This window comes from Sciurus vulgaris (genome assembly GCF_902686455.1).
Source record: "Sciurus vulgaris genome assembly, chromosome: 6".
NCBI classification, from domain to species: domain Eukaryota; kingdom Metazoa; phylum Chordata; class Mammalia; order Rodentia; family Sciuridae; genus Sciurus; species Sciurus vulgaris.
This window is the reverse complement of record NC_136466.1, coordinates 34,580,363-34,601,289: the sequence shown is the minus strand read 5'-3', so window position 1 is coordinate 34,601,289 and position 20,927 is coordinate 34,580,363. Positions and strand designations below refer to the sequence as shown.

The 20,927-nt window shown below is 48.2% G+C and overlaps 1 protein-coding gene across 1 annotated transcript in view; it reads left to right on the top strand.

Annotated features, from left to right (window-relative positions):
* ADAMTS2 (ADAM metallopeptidase with thrombospondin type 1 motif 2) overlaps positions 1 to 20,699 on the top strand; it is a 254,454-nt gene extending 233,755 nt beyond the window's left edge. The window contains exons 17-22 of the mRNA XM_079144112.1: positions 1,630 to 1,789; positions 4,426 to 4,558; positions 5,362 to 5,569; positions 7,535 to 7,664; positions 8,767 to 8,856; positions 17,250 to 20,699. Coding sequence (XP_079000238.1) covers positions 1,630 to 1,789; positions 4,426 to 4,558; positions 5,362 to 5,569; positions 7,535 to 7,664; positions 8,767 to 8,856; positions 17,250 to 17,707 — 1,179 coding nt within the window. The 3' untranslated portion in view covers positions 17,708 to 20,699. The remainder of the gene's footprint in view (positions 1 to 1,629; positions 1,790 to 4,425; positions 4,559 to 5,361; positions 5,570 to 7,534; positions 7,665 to 8,766; positions 8,857 to 17,249) is intronic.
* The last annotated feature ends 228 nt before the right edge of the window (positions 20,700 to 20,927 follow it).

Genomic DNA, 20,927 nt, shown 5'->3' with positions numbered 1-20,927 from the left:
GAGCCTTCTAAAGAACTCTCCCCTCTAAGGATTTTGGCTTTCCTAGCAGAATGACAGCTATCATCCACTGTGCTCATTCATGCCTGCTGTCACATTAAAACCCTGCAGCACCCTGAGATCTGACCATCAGGAACTAGACCCAGGTCTCGCTGGACTTTGTCTTCAAGCAGGACAGGATCCCAGATATCTTGGGTCCAAGGCCATGAACTGCTCCTAATTATGGGAAGTCCCAAGAGGGATGGATTCTCAAATCATTTTTAGTTTTAATTCTTTGCAAAAGTGATATATTTTATTTTTCAAAAAATTCAAACAGTACAGTGCTTTTGAATTTGTCCCTTAAGGGAAGCATGCCGGGGGTGGGTCTAATCACTCAGACCCCAGAGCTCCACACATGGCCATGCACCTGTGGAGTAGGTGTCACAGTGGGCTAGGTGTGCTTTATGTGCCTTGTACCACTCTGCTCACCCTGCCTGCAACGTCTCACTAATTAGAATTGCCTGTGAGGACCTTTCTACATATGTGCATATACAGTGGGTCCTCAGTAGTCACAGTTTCTGTATTTGAAAATTCACCCACTCACTAAAATTCATTTCAAAATCCCAAATGGACCTTCACAGAGTGGTGAAAAATTTGAGTTGCCTGCATGCACGTTCCCAGAAGGGGTGAACTCCATGCTGTGTTCTTGTTTCAGCTCTCAGATCATAAATGTCTCTTTTTTTGCAATCTATTATAGTCACACCTTTGGCACTTTTTGTGCTTTTGGAGGGATGATTTTGCTCTTTAAAATGGCTCTGAGCCTACTTCTGAAGTCCTGTCTACTATTTGTAAGCTTAGGAAGGGTGTAATGGAGAAAAGACGTGTTAGAGGAGCTTCGTCCAGGCCTTAGTTGTAGTGCTATTGACTTTGAGGTCAATGTTAATGAATCAACAATATATATTATTGCTTTTAACATAAACACACATAAAACAAGCTTATGTATTGATTGGTTGATAAAAACATTATGACCAGGGGCTCACAGTATCCTAACCCTTGCATCTAGATGGGCTTTGACTTATAATGGAATCACATCCCCCTAAACCAATCCTAACTTGAAAATATCATAATATGAGAATACATGGATTTCACTAACCTCCAATCTGTCCTGGTTTAGCAACACAATACACTATAGAATGTCAGTTGTTTTCCCTTGTGATCATGTGTCTTCCTGGGACTGTGGCTCACTACCTGCCCACCATCATGAAAGAGGATTGGACCATATCATGAGCTCACAAAAAGATCCAAATTAAAAATTGAAGAATTGGATTATATTGTGAGCTCACAAAAAGATCCACATTAAAAATTGAAGAATTGGACTATATTGGTTTCTACTGAATGCATATCACTTTTGCATCATCATCAAGTTGAAAATCCATAAGTCAAACCATAAGTTGGCGGACTGTCTGTATTTCCCCTGGAGTAAAGGCTCAGTATTGGTGAATTCAGTGTTCACAGAGACTTGATAGAACATAACTCCTGTGAATAACTGGAATCCACTGTAAATCTACCTTGGACTCATGTTCCTAAACTGGCTGCTGAGGAAGGGTAGGCAATGGGACAGATACATTCATGGCCATCTTGGGGTGGGCACAGGTTATCCCAGAGGGAGATGCCCGGATCTCACTGACATACAAATACATGATCCATGAGGACTCACTCAACGTTGATGACAACAATGTCCTTGAAGATGACTCCGTGAGCCATGAGTGGGCCCTGAAGAAGTGGTCTCCCTGCTCCAAGCCCTGTGGTGGAGGTGAGGGATTTCTTGTTAGGGCTCCTGGATGAATGATAAGAGAGTGGCCATAAAGAGGTGAGGGATCATCCCTGGGCTGGGGCTCAGCATGAGCAGAAGCAGAGATCCTGGGGGAGGTAGGGGTGGGGTGGGGAGAGGCTTCTGGGTGAGGGGCTTCCTGAACCAACAGTGCCCTATTGACTACTGGACCTGAGGCAGTGAGTTGTGGCATGTGCTGGGTATGAGAAGACTGTTCCCAGAGACTGGGAGGCCACAGCAGCGACCTTTGCCTGTCCCAGCCTGGAAGGGGTCAGTGGGTGGTTAGGAAGGAAGTGCTTGAGGCATCAGGCCAAATTAGTCAAAAGGGCCTGGAGATTAGCATTCAGGAAGGGAAGGGACTGGCCTGGTGAGAGGTTGACACGTGGGTGGCTTGAATGGATCACACTATAACATCAGTAGGGCAGGGCACAAATGAGACTGGGACAGTGTGGAGACATCCCTAGGAGGTCCCTCCCTCCCTTTCTGTTTTCATTCAGAAAAGCCTCTCAGACTCCTGGAGCAGGGTTAGCTGCAGAAGAGTCCTACCTGCCCTTGGCATCAAGTAGTTCATAGTTGGGTGGAACACAGAACATAAAGATGGACAAAAGCCCCAATTTGTCCATAGTTGGGGACTGGGTCAAATATGAGGCAGGACTGACATCCCTGAGATGCCATGGGGGTCCCACATCTAAAGGACAAGGAGGAGTTCACCAAGGATCAGGGGTACCCCATCCATGATGGACCGTGCCCCAGTCTTCTGCTGTACCCCATCACACACCCCACCTGGATTTCACCAGCATGTCCTGTTGATTCTCCCCACTGCATAGCCTACTGTTTCTGTCTCCCCAACCATCCCTTAGTCCTAACACCATCCTTATATTGGCCCTTTTGGATCCATTTTAGATCCCAGATTGACCCTTTAAAGGGGCAAATCAGACCATATTCCTTCCTGGTGTCATTACACTTTCAGTGGCTCTCTGTGTTCTTAAGGATTGAATATCAAAATTCTCCTTATGGCTTCTGAAGTCACAACAACTTGCTGACCTCTCCCTTCACTTTGGTGTCTCTCCCCTTGCTCCCTAGGCCAGCTGTGGATGTAGTATTAGTCAGTTTTCTGTTACTATATCAAAATACCCAAGATAGTCAACTTATAAAGATAAAAGCATTGTTTTAGCTCAGTTCTGGAGATTTTAGTCCGTAGTCACTTGGGTCCCCGATGAGACTGTACATTTTGGTAGGAACACATGGTGGAGGAAGCTGCTTACTGCCTGGTGACCTGGAAGCAAAAGAGAGATAGGATGAGACTGGATTCCCACTCTCCCCTTCAAGGGCATGCCCCCCCACCGGTGACTTAACTTTCTTCCACAAGGCCCCACCACTTCCCTATAGCACTGGGGATCAAATCTTTAAAATCTGGAACTATGGGGGACACCCAAACCATAGCAGGTGCTTTTTCTGGACCCATAATCCTCCCCTCAGGGCCTCTGCACAGGTTTCTCACCATCCCCTCCATCAATCAATGCCCCACCCCATCCTCTGCTTCCTGAGTCACCTCCAGACTCCCCAGCTAGATCAGGCAGCCTGGTTATGGTTGTGCCCTCTCATACACAAGCTGGGCACTATTGACATTTTAGGCTTCATTCTCTGTTGTGGAGATCATCCTGTGCATTGCAGGATGTTGAACAGCATCCCCAGCCTCTATGCACTGATGCCAATAGCAACCCTATCCCCCACCCCCCCAGCTATGACAACCAAAAATGTCCCAGGCATCACCCTGGGGAGGAATATTACTTTTTTAATAAGCTTTTCATAACTGTGACCAAAACACCAAACAAGAACAACTTGGAGGAGGACCGCTCATGGTTTCAGTAGTCTCAGTCCATAGGCAGCTGACTCCATTGCTCTGGGTCCAAGGTGAAGCAGCAGCACATCATGGGAAGAAGGCTCAGCAGAGGAAAGTTGCTTAGCACATGGTGGCTGAGAAGCAGAGCTGGGGGAAGGGGCAGAGGACGTACTTTCCAGAGCATGGTGCCAGTAAATGACCCACCTCCTCCAGCCACACCTCACCTGCCTAGAGTCCCCATCCAGACAGCCCATTCAAATGAGGATGGACTGATTAGGTCACAGTTCTTGTAATCGAATCATTTTACCTCTAAGCATTTAGACATTAACAGGAGCTTTTGGGGGATACTTTATATCCAATACATAACAACCACCCCATTGAGAACTATGTACAAGACTGGTGGAAGGAGTCTTGCAGATCATGTGACCCAGTATTGACCAAGGCCCCCTATGCATATTAGGTCAAGGAAGAAATGACTAAGTGATGGAAGAAGAAACAGCCTTCTCTCTGCCCCAGAAAGCCAGGAAGGGACCAGGGAAGAAGTAGACATGGGGAGAAGATGGCCTCTCTCCCTGCCCTCTCACCCTTCTTTGGCCTGGGGTACTGACCCGGCACTTCCAAGGCTTCCCACAGCTCAAGTGCCCTGCCCTATTATCCACATCATTTTAAGAATAGGAAGAGAACAGGGCTGGCACTGCTATTGGAGCCCACTCCTCCAAGTCCCCTTGGGGGACCATCTGGCTCTATTGAGCCCCCTCAAGCTGTCTGTCTTCAGGGTCCCAGTTCACCAAGTATGGCTGCCGCAGGAAGCTGGACCACAAAATGGTGCACCGTGCCTTCTGCAGTGCCCTGACGAAGCCCAAAGCCATCCGCCGAGCTTGCAACCCACAGGAGTGCTCCCAGCCTGTGTGAGTGCCAGGAGTCATCCCCCCAGTCCAGTGTCCCACTCGAGGGGAGGAGACCAGAGGATACAGGTGCTCCCACCGGGGAAAGAGTGGGATCTAGACCTCTGAGCTCTAGGCCTGGCATTGCCCAAGGTCTCTGACGTGTTTTTTCTCACCTACCATAAAAGGTGCACCCCAGTCCAGATTTGCTGAACCAAAGCACTAATGCATATCTTAAAAATGACAACAAATGGTGGTGCTCAGGTGGGGAAACTGAGGTTTAGAGGGCCTAGGGCTGGCTTTCAGTGCCTTGGCAGATGTTTCCTAAGCAATCTTCAGGCCCTGGGCTCTCACAGGTCTGCATTTGTTGACCATTTTGTAGGACCCTGAGCAGGGAAGATGTCTGGTAAACAGACAGGTGGGGGATGTGCAGGGATAGGGTCCTGAGGGAGTCCACTTGCTCCTGAGCTCGGCACAGAGGGTTCATAAGGACAGCAGAAGGTGAAGTCAGAGAGCAGGTCCAGGAACCTGGAGAGGGACAGAAAGCTGGCAATGCTCCTGTCTTGGTCCGTACATGGCCACCAACTCCAGGAAGGTCTCCCAGCCATGGACATGCATGAGATTATTGGATCTATAGTTCCCTGTCTGTGCAAGCCTATAGGTCTGGCACCTTTGTGAGAACAGGAGTTTTTACCTGAGGTGGGGAGCAGGCTGCCTTTTCTCTGTCCTCACTTCCTCCTGGGAGTTGAGGAGTGGAACCACGGCTCAGCCAGGCTGGTTCTTCAGGGCTGCAAGGGGACTGACCATGTGCCACTCTGCCCTGGCAGGTGGGTCACAGGAGAGTGGGAGCCTTGCAGTCACAGCTGTGGGCGGACGGGCATGCAGGTGCGCTCTGTGCGCTGCATCCAGCCACTTCACGACAACACCACCCGCTCCGTGCACACCAAGCACTGCAATGACAACCGGCCCGAGAGCCGCCGAGCCTGCAATCGTGAGCTCTGCCCTGGTCGGTGGCGGGCTGGGCCTTGGTCCCAGGTAAGAGTTCCCCTGGTCCCATACCCTTGGTCCCCAAACTGAGCTTGGATGAGCCTGAATCAGCCAGGGTATTCCACTTTGGCATATAGACCTGGACATAGCTCTTGCCCTAGGCCACAAGGCTAATGGGTTTCAGGGTACTAGGGGGTGCCGCATGGCCAATGCCCTTCTGGTAAACACAGTGGGCTGTGTCTTTACTGCCCAGGCAGAGGCTCCTGGGTGCTAAGGGGATCTGGTTCCAAGAAACTGAGAGCAGCTTAGGCTCCAAGGTTTAATGGGATGCTCTGGGATCCAGTGTCCTAAGAGAGCCCTGGGGTCTTGTAGTAGAGGACAAAGGTACCTGCCGAGACAGCCAGCCAAAACTGTGTGAGGGGAGGTCATCAGGGAAGGGTCTATACTTGTGTAAGAAAGAATAGTGAGGATAGACTGAAGGGATAGAGGGACAGATCTGGAAGTAGGGGCTGAGCACCAGCCATGGCCAGGCCCAAACTGACATGAGCACTGACAACCAGATCACAGCCCAGTGTGTCAGGGGATCCCAAGATCACCCCTGAGCTCAGAGGTCCACTAGAAAGACTCCCAGGACTCAGAAGTTAGACACACAGTTATGGTCACAGTGAAAGGATAAAGAACCGAACCAGCAAAGGGAAAAGGCACAGCAGCAAAGTCCCGAGGGAACTAGATGCCAGCTTCCAGGCATCCCCACCCAATGGAATAACAAGGGATGTACTTAATTCTCCAGCAATGATGTGGGTCATCACATGTGAAGGGTTGCCCAGCATGGCTGCCCAGCAGAGCCTGGATGTCCAGGTTTCTCACTTGGGGGTCAGCCATGCAGGTATACAGTGCCTGAGTGATAAGATCTCAGACCCAGAGAGAAAGCAGGTGTTCACCATAAATCATACTGTTGATATGAACTACTTGGACAAGGTGGTACATGGTGCCTTCAGGCCTCAAGCATGCAAAAATCCTGATTCAGAACCTGCCAGGAGCTTAGTTTCCAGGAGCTATACCAGGGCCAGTTCTTAAAAACAGGCCTTTCTTAGGAATGTGCTGGAGTTGAGCAATACAGATCTGCTGAGTCAGCCCTTTCCCACACTCATGATAAGGACTTGATTCAGGGCTAGGCTGAGTAGGGAGGTATGCCAGGAATTTGCACCTGGCAGTGACTGTGCCATCCCAGCATGGCAAAGCAGAGGGGACACCAGGGGCTAGAGGAGCCAGTGAGGATGCTGGTGGTAGTGCCTTATCTCCAGAGGAAATGGTTGGGGGAAGGTTCAGCCAAAATCTCCTGGGTTGGGACAGTTTCCCAGTGGCCCCAGCCCAAAGCAGGTTCTCCTGGGCCTGGAACCTCTACCAGGTAAATAAGCATCTTAGTACATTTTCGATTACTATAATGAAATACTTGAGGTTGGATACTTTATAAAGAAAAGAGGTTTATTTAGCTCATGGTTCTGGAGAATCAAGAGCCAGCGATGGCTTGCCTCTGGTAAGGACCTCATCAGGCAGATGGCACCATGATGGGAACATAAGTGAGTGATTACATGGAGAAGCAAGAAGCCAGCACCAGAGCAGGTTGTGCCAGTGATGACTTCCCGCTCGGCTCCACCTTTTCACCCAACACCATACTGGGAACCAAGGTGCCAACACATGAACCTTTGAGTGACTCACTCAAACCTCTCCAAACCATAGCAAGAAGGGAGGATCTTAGAACCCAGAAGTGCTGAGCCCTATGCTGGCCGCTGCATATTCACATTTTAACTCAAAGTAGCTCAGAAAGATGAGCATGTAGGCAGCTACTGAGAGTGGGACAAGGCAGCCTGTGACTGACGTTCTGCCCCCTGCCTCACGCCACTTTCCATGCGTCATGGGTCACATGCCTTGGGAGCATGAGCTTCTCCAGTTCTTCCAGTCCCAGGACCCAGCATGGGACTGAACCCTGACCCGCATCTCTCTCCTTGGCAGTGCTCAGTAACCTGTGGCAACGGCACCCAGGAGCGGCCAGTGCTCTGCCGCACTGTGGATGACAGCTTCGGTGTCTGCCTGGAGAAGCGGCCTGAGACAGCAAGGATATGCAGGCTTGGCCCCTGTCCTCGTAAGTTCTCTGCCAACACTGGCCCCAGCATGCAGCAGCACAGGGCGAGGGAGGTGAGGGCTTGGTCCAAGAAAATTTAGCACTTCTCTGAAACTGGATGGACTCAGCATCCAGGAACTTGAAGGAGAAGGTGAGCATTCCCAATGGGGGCTGGGACCTTCCTCTGATAGGAAATGGGGAGCATCAACATTCGCCTCACATGTCTCCTGGGCCAGGCCCTGAGACAGGCAGGGAAGGGGAGCTGACTCAGTCCATCTTGCCTTCATGGCACTCTATGTTGGTCAGGCCGTGAACTTTAGACTCACAGTGACCACCACAGCAGGACACAAGGGGGTGTCTGGGGCCTATGTGGGTAAGGGGTACCCGATGCCCATGCAGTAGGGCTGGCCGTATGAGAAGGGACTATCTATGAATAGAGGGCTCCCAGTGCCCATGTGAGTGGGAGTGCCCGTGCCTGTGCAGTCGTGGTGCTGTGCCGGTGTGCTAGGGTGTGCCCATGGGAGTACAGGCCCTGTGTGAGTGGAGGCTACCCACGTAAGTGGAGCTGCTTGTTCGAGTAGGGTTGTCCTCTATGAGGTGCCTGTGTGGGTAGGGGCTGCCCTTTAAGAACGAGAACAGAGTTTACATGTAGATGCCTGGCCTACACGTCACCTCTCTGAGTCCCAGCAATAGGTCGGGACTAGGCCCCTCTCACCACGGTTCCCTTCTATAGAGGAGGGGATTCAGCAGGGAAATGTGGGCATGTCTGACAGGGCCACCAGGATTCCTCATTACCCACTGTGCTGCTCTGTCTTGGCATTTTTCAAACTCAGAGTGGAGAAGCCTAGGACTGGGTAGGGCGCCTGGGTGGAGGAGCAGGAGGTGGCAGGGCCTGCCTGGGGGGGACAGTGAGAAACTGGGTATTGCACAGGATGGTTGGCAGAGAAGCAGGAGGTGGGATCAATTATCTTGGAGGGGCGCTAGAATGGTACACAGAGGAGTGCGGCCCTCCCATTGCCCACTCTCCTGGATGCCTGGGAGCGAACCACTTTGCTTGGGGTGGGTGGGGGCCCCCATCTGGTGCCCCAGCAGCTGCAGCCCCACTCCTCTCTCTTCCTTCTAGGGAACATCTCTGATCCCTCCAAGAAGAGCTATGTGGTTCAGTGGCTATCCCGCCCAGACCCCGACTCACCCACCCAGAAGACCTCGTCAAGTAACCGACCCGTTTATAACTCTGCCTCTGCCCTCCAGTGCATGCCCTGCGCCTTGTGGAGCTTGCCTTGGGCTCCCCTCCTCTCTTTCTATGGAAAGCTTCCCTGACTCTTGCTGAGTGCTCTCTGGGTTGAATCTGTTTTCTTCCGGGCCTTTGTGCTCGGCTTCTCCAGAGCTTGCACCACCTGGCTGCAAGCGAGGGCCAGCCTCAAGGAGGTGTGGCCTGGGGGCACTGGCCTCTTGTCAGGGGGCCAGGACCTGGTTGGTGATGATTTGTAAAGGGGCAAAGATCTGTCGTGGTGCTGGAGGGACCAGAGGCCAAAGTGCGAGTAACGTCATGGGGACAGCCTCATGGGGCCACTCCAGGCTGAAGCTGCAGGTCAGAAGTCCAAAGGGAAGCCTGCCCCATCCCCTTTCAAACGCTGCCCACCATAGAGGCAAAGTCAGAGGGGTCTCTGGGGCGTGTATTTTTGCGTCACCATGCCAGGTGACCAGACCCCAAGTTTCTGGTGGTGTCAGGGGCTTCCCAGCTGCCACTGCTGTTGCTGCTGCTGCTCACCCTTTGCTGAGTGTGTCCTTCTGACTCGTGAAACTATGGCCTGCTTCCGTCCGGCCTTTGCATCCAACTTACATGTCCCTTCACCCTGTCCCCTGTCCTCTCAGGGGTCCGGTCATACGGAGGAGGCAGGGGAATGTGTCCCTTGGTGGGACTTTGGGGACACACCAACATGTCCATTCTCTGTCCATTTACTCCAATGGCCTTTTCTTATTGTGTGTATATGACCCCGACCACAGGGTTGAGAGAGTGAGAAAGAGAGAGAGAGAGAGAGATTGAGATATGGATGTGCCTCACCTATCAGTGTGAACAACTACAGAATTACCTCAATTTTTATTGCTTTTTTGCTTAGAAAAACTATGTAGAAAATGCCTTAAAGTTGAAAGGTAACAGAATTGGCTGCTAACTCCAGCCTCAGAGGGGGGACCTGGTCCACACAGGAGGCAGGCTCTGAGGGTCTAGGGGAACTGGTCCAATTCACCCATCTTTTACGGTTGGTTAGTTTTCCAAATTCAGACGGCTTTGTTCCGTCCACTGAGCGATGTGTGTTGAGACTTGGGCCACTCGCTCCATCCATTTCTGAGTAAAGGGGTCCTACTCTGATACCCACCTGGCCAGTCGGCGCTGACTGTTGTCATGGAGACCCCCAAGGGGGCTCCAAAAGCACGGCCTTACACACCTGGGCCCTTAGCCGTGACCAATGTAGCACTCCCGCCCTGCTGTCCCACCGGTCCCACCCCTGCCCCCCAGCTACCTTCATCTGTTAATAATGCATCCCTGCTGGACCTTGCAGCCGGGCCTCCTCCTCTGGCACTAGTTACTGTTATGTAAATAATCGGTGTGTAACTGCATACTAATCCTCACGACTGTTAGCTTCCAACTTTAACGAGGCAGTGTGAGTGATCTGTGTGACTGCGGAAAGTGCAATACGGTCCTGGGCATTGTGCTCTCTGTCTATATGCACTTTGGTTTATCAGGGATATTTTATTAGTGTTTTGTATGTACTTAAATGACGTATTATATAGGTTCCATTGTCGTTGCTTTTCCGTCTTTTCTTTTTAATGAGATAACGTTAGTGTGTGCCAAAGTGACTGTGAAAATGACCTTTTATTCTTACTAATGATGGAAAGACCTCTTGTCATGCATCCCACAAATAAACTCAATAAAAGTTCGGTAAAACTGGGTGCTTGGGCTTGGCAAGCTAACGACTCTTTCTCTTCACCTTCTTGGCGGGCCTCTGAGGAGTGGTGGGGCGTCGTTCTGTATTAGGTGCCCAGTGGCTGATGCAAATGACTTCACTGCCTCTTTCCTCTGCCTACTGTAGATATTTAGGGCTCCACCTCCACTAAGACATACCAGAATCACTCCATCATGATTTTGAGTTTGGAATTCTTAGTGCTAAATGAGAACCTCATGGAGATGTCTAGGTTCTCTGCTCGGTGGTGGTGGTGTCCCAGTTAGGAAAAGTGTCCCAAATGACTTTCTCTCCTTCTTGGGATCAGAATCTGTGGAGTGAGAATGCAGGGTCCAGGTGACCTGCCCTGAGCCACCATCAGGTCACTGCCCTGGCTCCTGGACAGTCTTTAGCCTTGAGCTACCTGTTCATGGAGGGAGAGCTGCCCATCTGGTCCAGGTGGGGGCGCTGGGGTAGCCCCAGGAAAGTTGGGTCAAGAGAAGCGTGGGGCAAGGCAGTGGTGGCTTTCTGGGCACCAGCCTGCTGACAGTCCCACATGTATGCATATGTGCACTTGGCCCTCCCTTCTCGTGTCTTCCAACACCTGCCCTCAGTGGCAAGGCCCGTGTGTTCACTCATCTTGTTGACGGTGATCAGGTGGTGGGTCAGGATTCAATAGGGTCCTCCTGACCTGGGGGCCTATGCTATTTTCTACAGGTGGGAATCTCTCTCCTCCCTTTTCTGTGCCAGGTCGCTAAAAGAAAGCTCAGGAAATCATGAGAAAGAACACCCAGCGTCATGGAGATGGGCTTCAGGGCACAGGGCCAGGCTCAGGACTCCAGGGAGGTCACAGTACTGTGGCTAAGTTTAGCTGCCCAGATCTCTGGTCATTAATCAAAGGCACACCAGGGACATTTGTGCTTTCCACTCAGTCCAACTCCCCAGCACTGGGTCAGGGGGAATACCCTCGGGTGCCATGTGCTGAATGGACATCTGAGGCACATGGAGGGTGCTTGTGGCAGAGGGGAATATGTCACCTGCTTTGGTAACTGGGTGCATGACCTTCAGCAATGCTGAAATGGGTGCATGAACCCACCACCCCTTTATTGAGGAAAAAAAAAAAAGAAAAAGAAATATTCTCCTAGTATTTCCCATCCCAGGAAATGGGAGCTGATTTAGATGACACATAGACATAGCCCATGCCCCTGCCCCATGAGTAGTCCCTTCCTAATTCTATTTGCCCTTATGACAACCACAGGAGAAAGTCCCACTTTTTATCAGTTTCAGCATCTTTCTCACACTTGCTTTTTCTCTCATGCTCAGAACTTTGTAGGGGTTTAGTTCCACAGAGATTGATGACTTAGAATTTGACTTTAAAATTGACTTAAAAGCAACATTTTCTTTGTATTCATACTTGAGTTACTTTTATTTACCACACACATCTTTCATGAAGGATAGTAGTATCAAGATTTCTCTAAAATAAATCTTAGATTTAAAAAGAGTTAATTTAAAGGAAACTACTAAGCAAATCATAAGCCACATGGTGTTCAGATACAGCCAAAACTGTGGGAATGGCACACAGATAATGTAGTTTATGAAAAGTGTTTCCTATCAGTGGTTTATCATCCTCCACTAGAAGCCAAAAGGTCTAGCTGGTGAATTGCTATTGAAAATGGCAGAAGATCAAGTATTAAAAAACCAAAATTATTATCTTGGTAGAGATCCTTCACCTGTAAGTACCTCAGGACACTTCATTCAGTCTTTTGGAGGTATAATTTGCATCTCGGTTATCTCAGAGGGCTTTCTGGTGATTCTGCTTAAGAATACATAACCATGGTGTGCTTTCAGGAACAGTTGGTAATAATTACAATTATCCCTCAATATCCTTAGGGGAAGTGGGAAGGATGGTGGAATGAGACAGACATTATTACCCTATATACCTGTATGATTACATGACCAGTGTGACTCTGCATCATGTACAACCAAAAGAAAAAAAAAAAGAGTTAATATTTTAATATTTTTAAAAATTATATATATATATATGCATATCTCCTCGGAGAATTGGTTTCAGAACCTCCATGGATCCTTCAATCCCTTATATAAAATGGCATAACATTCTCATATAATCTATACATATCTACTATATATTTTAAATCATCTCTAGATTATCTATAATATCTAATGCAATATTAATGCCATGTAAATAGTTGTTATACTGTATTGTTTAGGGCACAATGACAAGGAAAAGAAGTTCATGCATGTACATATATTTTTTCCATACATTATTGATCCACAGGTGGTTGAATCCAAGGATGCAGGACCTGCAACTGCAGAAGGTTGACTGTATTTTGAAAACTTTCCAGGCTGATACTAGCAGTTAAGCCCCTGCCCAGTAGCTTTTTCAATTACTTGTTCATTCATTGACTTACTTTGATTTTTAATAACTGAGATCAATACAGCTCACTGTTCACAGGAAATGAGACACAGAGTCCAACAAGGGAAGCAGGTGAAAGGGAGGTGTCCTGTGGAAAGGGAGCCTAGTACTCAGAATTATCTGTTTATTTGATGGACACATTCTGAGCACTTTTTTTGTGTCAAGCCCTGATCCAGGTATGCCCTTGATCAGGGTCAGCCAACTTTTTCTGCAAAGGGCCAGATAGTAAGTACAACAGCAGAGCCCATAAGATCTCTATCAATTCTCAACTCTGCCATCATAGCCAGAAAGCAGCCAAAGATAACATGGCTTTTATTTTGTTAACTGTCTATCACTGTGACAAAATACCTGAGGTAAGCAAGGTTTCATGGTTTCAGGGGTTTCAGTTCATGGTCACTTGGCGCTCTTGCTTTGGGCTTGTGGTGGCACAATACACCAGGGCAGGAGTAACATGGAGGATTGTTCATCTCATGGCAAATAGGAAGCAGAGCCAGGAAGGGCCTGGTGTCCCAGAATCCCTTCAAGGGTACACCTTCAATGACCTCACTTCTACTAGGCCCTGCTTCTTAAATGTTTTATTGCTTCCCAATAGTGCCAAGCTGAGGATCAATGGGCCTTTGAGGGACATTCCAGATCCAAACCATAGTAACTGTGTTCCAATAAAACTATTTCAAAAACCAGAAGGGACAGATTTGGCCCATGGCAGTAACGTCCCGACCCCTGTACTAGACCAATGTGAGAACTGCTATTCAGGGATCCCAGCCTGGTGAAGGAGATAAGTAAGGGCAATGACACAACTATTTACTCCCAAATCCATTCTTTGTGCAAAAGAAAAGGCAAGACAACAGGTCCCAGCTTCTTCTTTTGTCAGAGCTTATTGGAGGGAGGAAGTTTATATCCAGATTTTTTTTTTTTTTGGTGGGGTTGTTGTTTGGGTACTGGGGTTTGAACCCAGGGGTGCTTTATCATTGAGCTACAACAGTCATTTTCTATTTTTTTATTTTGAGACAGGGCCTCACTAAGTTGTTGAGGGCCTTGCTAAATTGTTGAGGCTGGCCTTGAGCTTGTGATCCTCTTGCCTCAGCCTCCCCAGTCTCTGGGGCATTCAGCTCTTTTTGAAAAGTCTCCTTGGGTCCTATTGTGATTTAGATATGGAATGTCTCCAAAAACTCATGTGTTGAAAGCATGGTTCCTAATGCAGCAAGGTTCAGAGTGGAATTTTAGGCAATGTTTGGATCATGAGGGTTCTGACCTCATCAGTGGATTAATCCATTTGATCAGTGGAGTAATCCATTTGATGGATCAATCCATTGATAGTTGAATGGACTACTGGGAGGTAAGACCTAGTTGGAGGAAGTAAGTCCTTGAGGATGTGCCTTGGAAGGGTTTATCTTTTCTCTGGTCCCCTCCCCCACCTCTCTCTCACTCTCTCTCTCTCCTCTCTCCTCTCTCTCCTACACAGCTGCAATGAAATGAGCAGCTTTCCTCTGTCATATGCTTTTGCCATGATGTTTCTGCCTTGGAGCCAGCTGACCATGGACTAAGCCCTCTGAAACCATGAGCCCAAATAAACTTTTCCTCCTCTAAGTTGTTATTGTCAGATATTTTGATCATGGTGATGCAAAGCTGACTAACATGTGTCCCCATGAGAACTGTGATCATCAGTTTTCATACCATTCAAGCTCAGTGGCTGCTGAGAGGGGAAGGAGAGAGAGTGGGGTCAGGAAGGGAGCAGGTGGGCCTTTATGTCCCCCTCCACTCCAACTTCAAATAGGACAATTCTGATTTTATCTGTTTCATATACTGGGCATTCGTGTAAATTTTTTGAGGAAGCCGTCTCCTGGTTTTACAACCCTGAAAACTGTGTGCCAGGCCCTTCCATCTTGTTTCTGGAATTGCCTGTCGGCATGAGGATATCCACATTTCCCCCTGTACACCATGAGCATTTTCTTGGTCTCAGTTAGGAAGACCTGGGCTCTTCCTGCAAGGCTGATCTGTTTTTATCTTCTAGTGTCGTGGAGCCTGCAGTCAGTCATGTTCCCTCCTTATTTGGGCCACTAAGGAGCTTAAGGCTGCAACTGGATGGTAGTGACTGCCTCCATATGCTCTGCTTGCCTGTGCCTTTGCTGAATTAAAATCTCTTAGTTCCCTGTCTTGAACTTCCTCAATTAATTCATGTTTTTCCTTTTTACATGCATTCTTTGATTCACTGTGCTTGGCTTTGGGACTGGAGCAGTGTCTAAATATATCTTGGGGCTCTATCCTTTGGGGCTTTCAGGTTGATGAAAAAATCAGGCACTAGTCATCTGATCTGACAATGAAACGAACTTCCCAACTGGGATGAAGTGTGAGGAAAGCATGGCACCATGATACCATAGATGGAGGAATTTTGCCACCTAAGAGAGGTCAGGCAATGCCTGCCAGAGGAAGATGTGTTTCAGATGGACCTAAAGGATGAGAAGGAGAGCTGGAGGAAGAAGGGAGGCATGGTATGTGCAAAAGCCCTGTGGCCAGAGGGAGCATGTCAGGCACCTTTGAGACCCACAGGGGATATGCTCCAGGAATTTGGTGTTAGCAGGTCAACAGCCTCTAAGGGGAAATTGCAGTGACCATGCAGAAGCAGGAGGACATCAGAATCCCTGGCCCTCAATGGAAGGAGGCTCTGTTCAACTGTGATTGCAGGACGTTTCAATGGGCCAGGATGGGCCAGGTATAGACAGTGCTGTATATTGGTGCATGGAATATCTGCATCAGATGTGCCTCCTATCTGATGCCTGCTCTTTTTTCCTTCCATCCTTTCTTCCCATTCCTCCTTCTCTACTGCCCTTCTTCCTTCCTTCTTGCCTTCTCCCTTCTTTTCTTCAACTCCCTCCCGTCTTACTTCGTCCTTCCTTCTTTCCATCTTTCCCTCCCTGTCTTACTTCATCCTTCTCTCCTTATCTTCCTTTCTTCCCTCCTTCTTTCCCCCTTCCTTTCTTCCTTCCTTAGTTAAGAGATGAGGTTAACTGGGGAGAGTGAAGGTAGAGGAGGGCTCATCTGAGGTCTGGGTGGAAAGGTCTGAAATCATCACTAGAGAGTGGAGTGTGTTTGTGCGGAGAACCACAGCAGGCAGGGCTGAGCCCATTGAACTCAGTGATCATGGTCTTACAGTGGATCACACACCTTCTGTAATATGGCTTGTTTTTTTTTTTATATGGACTGAAGTTTGGAAATTTTCTCATTTTTTGTGTGTGTCATGGAATGAGGTGGTGGGCAAGAGGGAAGGGAGGGTGAAATTTGGGGAAGAAGACAGAGTGAAGAGAGTGAGAAGAAAAAGTATGAGGCAGAATTAACATAGCTACAGATGGAGTTGGAGATAGGCCATGGAGAAGACAGCCCTGCAGAAAGAGAAAGAGACAACAGTGGCCTCTGCAGAGAGTCAGGGCTCTCCATGCCAGCTGGACCATGAATGGCCCGTCTCTTGGGTAGAAAGTAAAGAGGAGGACATTCTGGGCCTTATAAGAAGGCATCAAGTTTGTTTGGGAAGTTCCTAGAAGCTTGGTTGGAAGGGCCATAGGTTGGATGCATCGGTGGCAGGACAAGATGCATTTGGGTAAGTTGAGGCAAGTGAGAGTAAAAATGCCCATGCAAGTTTGAGTGTTTTTTAAAATTTTTTCTTTAGGGACTATTTAGAAACAGCTGGAGAGTTTGGATCAGGATGGAACCACAGTGGAGTTTGGTGAGGTCACAGCCAAGATTCTGGGATTGGTGTATTGGGTTTTAGGAGTTGGCTCTTTTAGGTTTAATTTTGTTATAGTTACTACTTACACATTATTCTAAAGTCAAACCCTGCCACAAAACTTCACTGGGGTTACCACTGGCATGCCAAATGTGAAGATCCCACCAAAGGCTGGTTCTTTAAAATTGAGCTTGGAATCACTCCATAAAAACAAACAGGCCTCCTTTCCATCTCAAACTTTGAGAGACACTGAAAAATCCTGATTCAGCTGGGGCCTGCTTGAAGGAGGGGAGCATCGCTCACAGCTTGTATGACAGCACACCAGGGCAGGGTCTCCAGATGCCACCTGCTCACCCTGACCCTGAAGCACACAGACTTTCTGCGTGAGCTCCCTCACCTCTGTGCTGTCTCTGGGCTCCCTCATGTGCCTCTTCCAGCAAGCTGCACTCTGTGGGGGAACAGAGTCCCCCTTACCTTGTCCTTTGGTTATTTGTTCCACTTTTCTCTTTCAGAGAGCCACTGCCAAGGCGACAAGTCAATGTTCTGTAGGATGGAAGTCTTGTCTCGCTATTGTTCCATCCCAGGCTACAACAAACTCTGCTGCAAGTCCTGTAACCTGCGAAACAACATCACCAACATGGACGATGGGGCAGAGCCACCGCCTGGGAAGCACAATGACATTGATGTGTTCATGCCTACACTCCCAGGGCCTACCCTAGCCACGGAGGTGCAGCCTTCACCAGGTACCCCCTTGGGAGTCCCTCTCAATGTCTCCAGCACCAATGCCACTGAGGATCACCCAGAAACTAATGCTGTAGATGTACCCTATAAAATCCATGGCCTGGATGATGAAGTCCAGCCACCCAACCTCATCCCTCGACGACCTAGCCCATATGAAAGGACCAGGAACCAAAGAATTCAGGAGCTCATTGATGCAATGCGGAAGAAAGGGACACTTGGAAAGTTCTAATAAAATGGAAAGATAGCATCAGTAGCATTTTTTTTCTTGCTTATAGAGATATTCCATGGGATAACAAATCCTATGTCATGGAAATAAATGAAGTCAAAACTCCTGATTCCAAAAGGTTTTGAGAAAACTAAAAAGGGGAATGATATAAAAAATTTTATGTATACAGGTTTGATCCTGCAGCAGCTAGGTTAGCATGTGTATTTGCCAGCCCAGGAATGACCTAAATCTTATAGTAGTGTTGGGTGTGGAGTGTATAGGAAGGTAGAGGTTCTACAACTTTTATCAGTAAAGGGAGGCCAAGAGGGATAAATCAAAGACAAAAAGAATTTTCCCCAAGTTTCTGAGCAATAGTTCACAATCTTCCTTTCCTTGGTGGAAACACAGGACATTTCCTATCAATCCCAAGACCAAGGAACAAGCCCCTTGTGGACTGTTAGGAGATATGGTGGTTTAATAACTGACCAGTTGCCCAAATGAGTACAATGAAGTGAAGGTCATGAACTCAAATGCCCTCGAGGGCCAGGCAGGTGACAAGGATAAGTGTAGTGCCCAGTCGGGGACTGTGAGCAACATGGGGCCGCACTCATCCAGAGCTGACTGTCATCTTGGGTACTGCCACTGTGAAATCTCTCTTTTCCACAGGCTCTTGCTTTGCCAGATAGTATGTTTTTTCAGATGTTTAGATTTTCATGGAAAACCTCTCAATCTGTAAAGGGCCATAGGTTCTAGATGCACCAGGCTATAAATACTTTGTTCTCCTGTCTTGGACTGATCTAGTCTGATAATTAACTAAGGACTTAGGAAAAGTCATTTGATCCATTTGGTGCTCATTTCTTTCAATTGCATTTGGCCTGGGCAGCTGTCTAGTTCTTTCCAGAAAAGTAATAAGAATTCAATAACTGGGAGCCATGAGACAAAGACAATGGGGAAGAAGTAAGTTTCTCTCCTCTCCAGTAGCCTGGCCTTGCTTGCTGACCTGCTTCTAGGGGAAGAGCCCTTGTGTTCTCCTGGCCAGCCTGGCCTCAGTCCCCAGATTCTTCCAGGGAGCCTCTGTCCCTCCCAAAGTGTATTAGAAGGGTGGAGTCGGCACATGCTTTGGTGAGTCAGTCCAGTGAGTGACCCACGGCCCTGAATCTCCCAGAGTGCTGAAGTGGTACCACTGGGGTGTAAGATGTCGGGCTCTGAGACTCAAGATTATATCTGAAGACCAGTCTAGCCCCACAGGGTGGGCTTTCCCTCTTTAGTCCTGCTTCCTCCCCACCTCCATCTCTTAGAAGTTCCAGAACCCAGCAGTGACCTGCAAGATGTGGGCTCTGATGGGAGGCATGGGAAGAGGTGAGCAAAGTCTGCTGTCTTTTACGCTTTCAAAATCTTGACAACTTCTGGTTTCTGGCAAAATGGTGCTTTGTGAACAAGATGCTGAGAGGGAAACAGGAGGAAGGGAGTTGGGGTGGATGGGAAGAAGGTGGCTAATCTTTACCTCTCGATACATTGATATGTGAATATGCAGCTCCCAGGACCCAAAATGACAAGACCCAGGGGCACATTAGCTCCTTAGCTGGGCCTAGGCTGACAGGTAATTGAGCTTTTTATGTCCAGGAAACTTCTAGAGGCTTTGTATTCTCACCAGTCATAGATCTCAGAGAACTCTTTCTTGTTAAACTCCCGTTATATGGGTGAGAATACTGAGGCTCAGGATAATCCCCTAAGGTCTATTCCCTATTGGATTTCAAGGTGCTCAGTGTGTTTGAATCTGTATACATGTGTGAGTATGTCTGAGTGGATGGTCTGAGAAGCTAAGAATGTAGGGACCAGTTACAATGGTATCTAGGACAATGCTTAATTTTCCACCTGGGTGGAAGGAAACCAGCCTTCCCACCTCCTGGCCCAGGCAACCGCTCCACCTTTGCTGCCACTTCCCATGCATGCCCCTACACTGCCCTGTGCCCCTCTTGTCTTCCAAGGAACCAGACTGGAGGAAACCTTTTGAGTATCTCCCTTGGTCTGTGGTTGAGAACACTTTTGCCATCCTCTTCTCTATACAAGGGGAATGGATTCTGTGGCTTGCCCTCATTTGTTGAACCCAGGGCAGCTGGTGCTATTCACAGGCTGAGAACTGAGTGTTTCTTACATGGTCCTACACAGAATTTGTAGGAAGTTCAGGACTAATGCTAACCAGAGAGTATTACTCAATTAATTGCCCAAACTAGGGGTTGTGAAATGGGAACACTGCATTCCCAGATACCACCAAAACAGGGCTTCATAGAGGCCCCAGGTGAGACATTCACTGGGTACCTATCCTCTGCCCAAGATGCCCTCAGGAAACTGAAGGCCAACCTGCCCATGGCCCCACATACAATCCTTGGGCCATATACCCACAGAGTTCTCTAGAGCTAGATGGTCCTTAGATGTCTCTGTCCAAGGAACACAATCATTCACCAGGCTCTGAGAACTTGCAAATCTCCTCTGAGCATGAGAATACTTAGAGACCGAACTTAGAGAAAACAGTCCTGAGCTTTCCAAATCAGCATCTGTTTCTGAGAGGTTCCTCGAGCCCCAAAGAGGCAGATGGATGTCTTCTAGCTGAGGTTTCTAACACCATGGTGACACTAAGACTGCTCACACCACCCGGATAATCTCCCAAGGTACCCCAGAGTCACATATTAGTCTTGGGGAGACTTGTGCTAGGTTTGGGGGTTCTCTCTGATTTATTCCTTTTGGGATACCCATGGAATTTCATGTATAAGCCTTTCATTTGTATTTTAAGATTTTTAAATCTGTTTTGAGTATATAAATGGTGCTCAATATAGCAGTGTCTTTGTCAGATGAAGCAGTATGATTCTATATGGAACCACTAAGGTGCTGAACTCAAATCTCGAAATTTTTATCTTACTGATAACAGACATCAATGCATTTTTATTCTGTATGGTAAAATTTGATTCCTAACTTTTATAACTTATTAAAGTTAAAATGTCTGTGTTTTTGCAAATTATGACTGTGTTTTTTTGTTACCATGACTACACTTGTCCCCTTTCACAGCCTAAACTCAGGCAGAAGAGAACTGTGCAAGCCAACCTTGCAGGAAGCCCCTTCCTTGAGTGGAGCCCTGGGTTATGCGGCTCAAGTCAGGACCCTGTGGGGAGAAAGACCCACCAAGGAGAATGATTCTCTTTCTCAGCCCCCCATGGAGTTGGAACTTAGAGGGTCATGACTTAGCCAA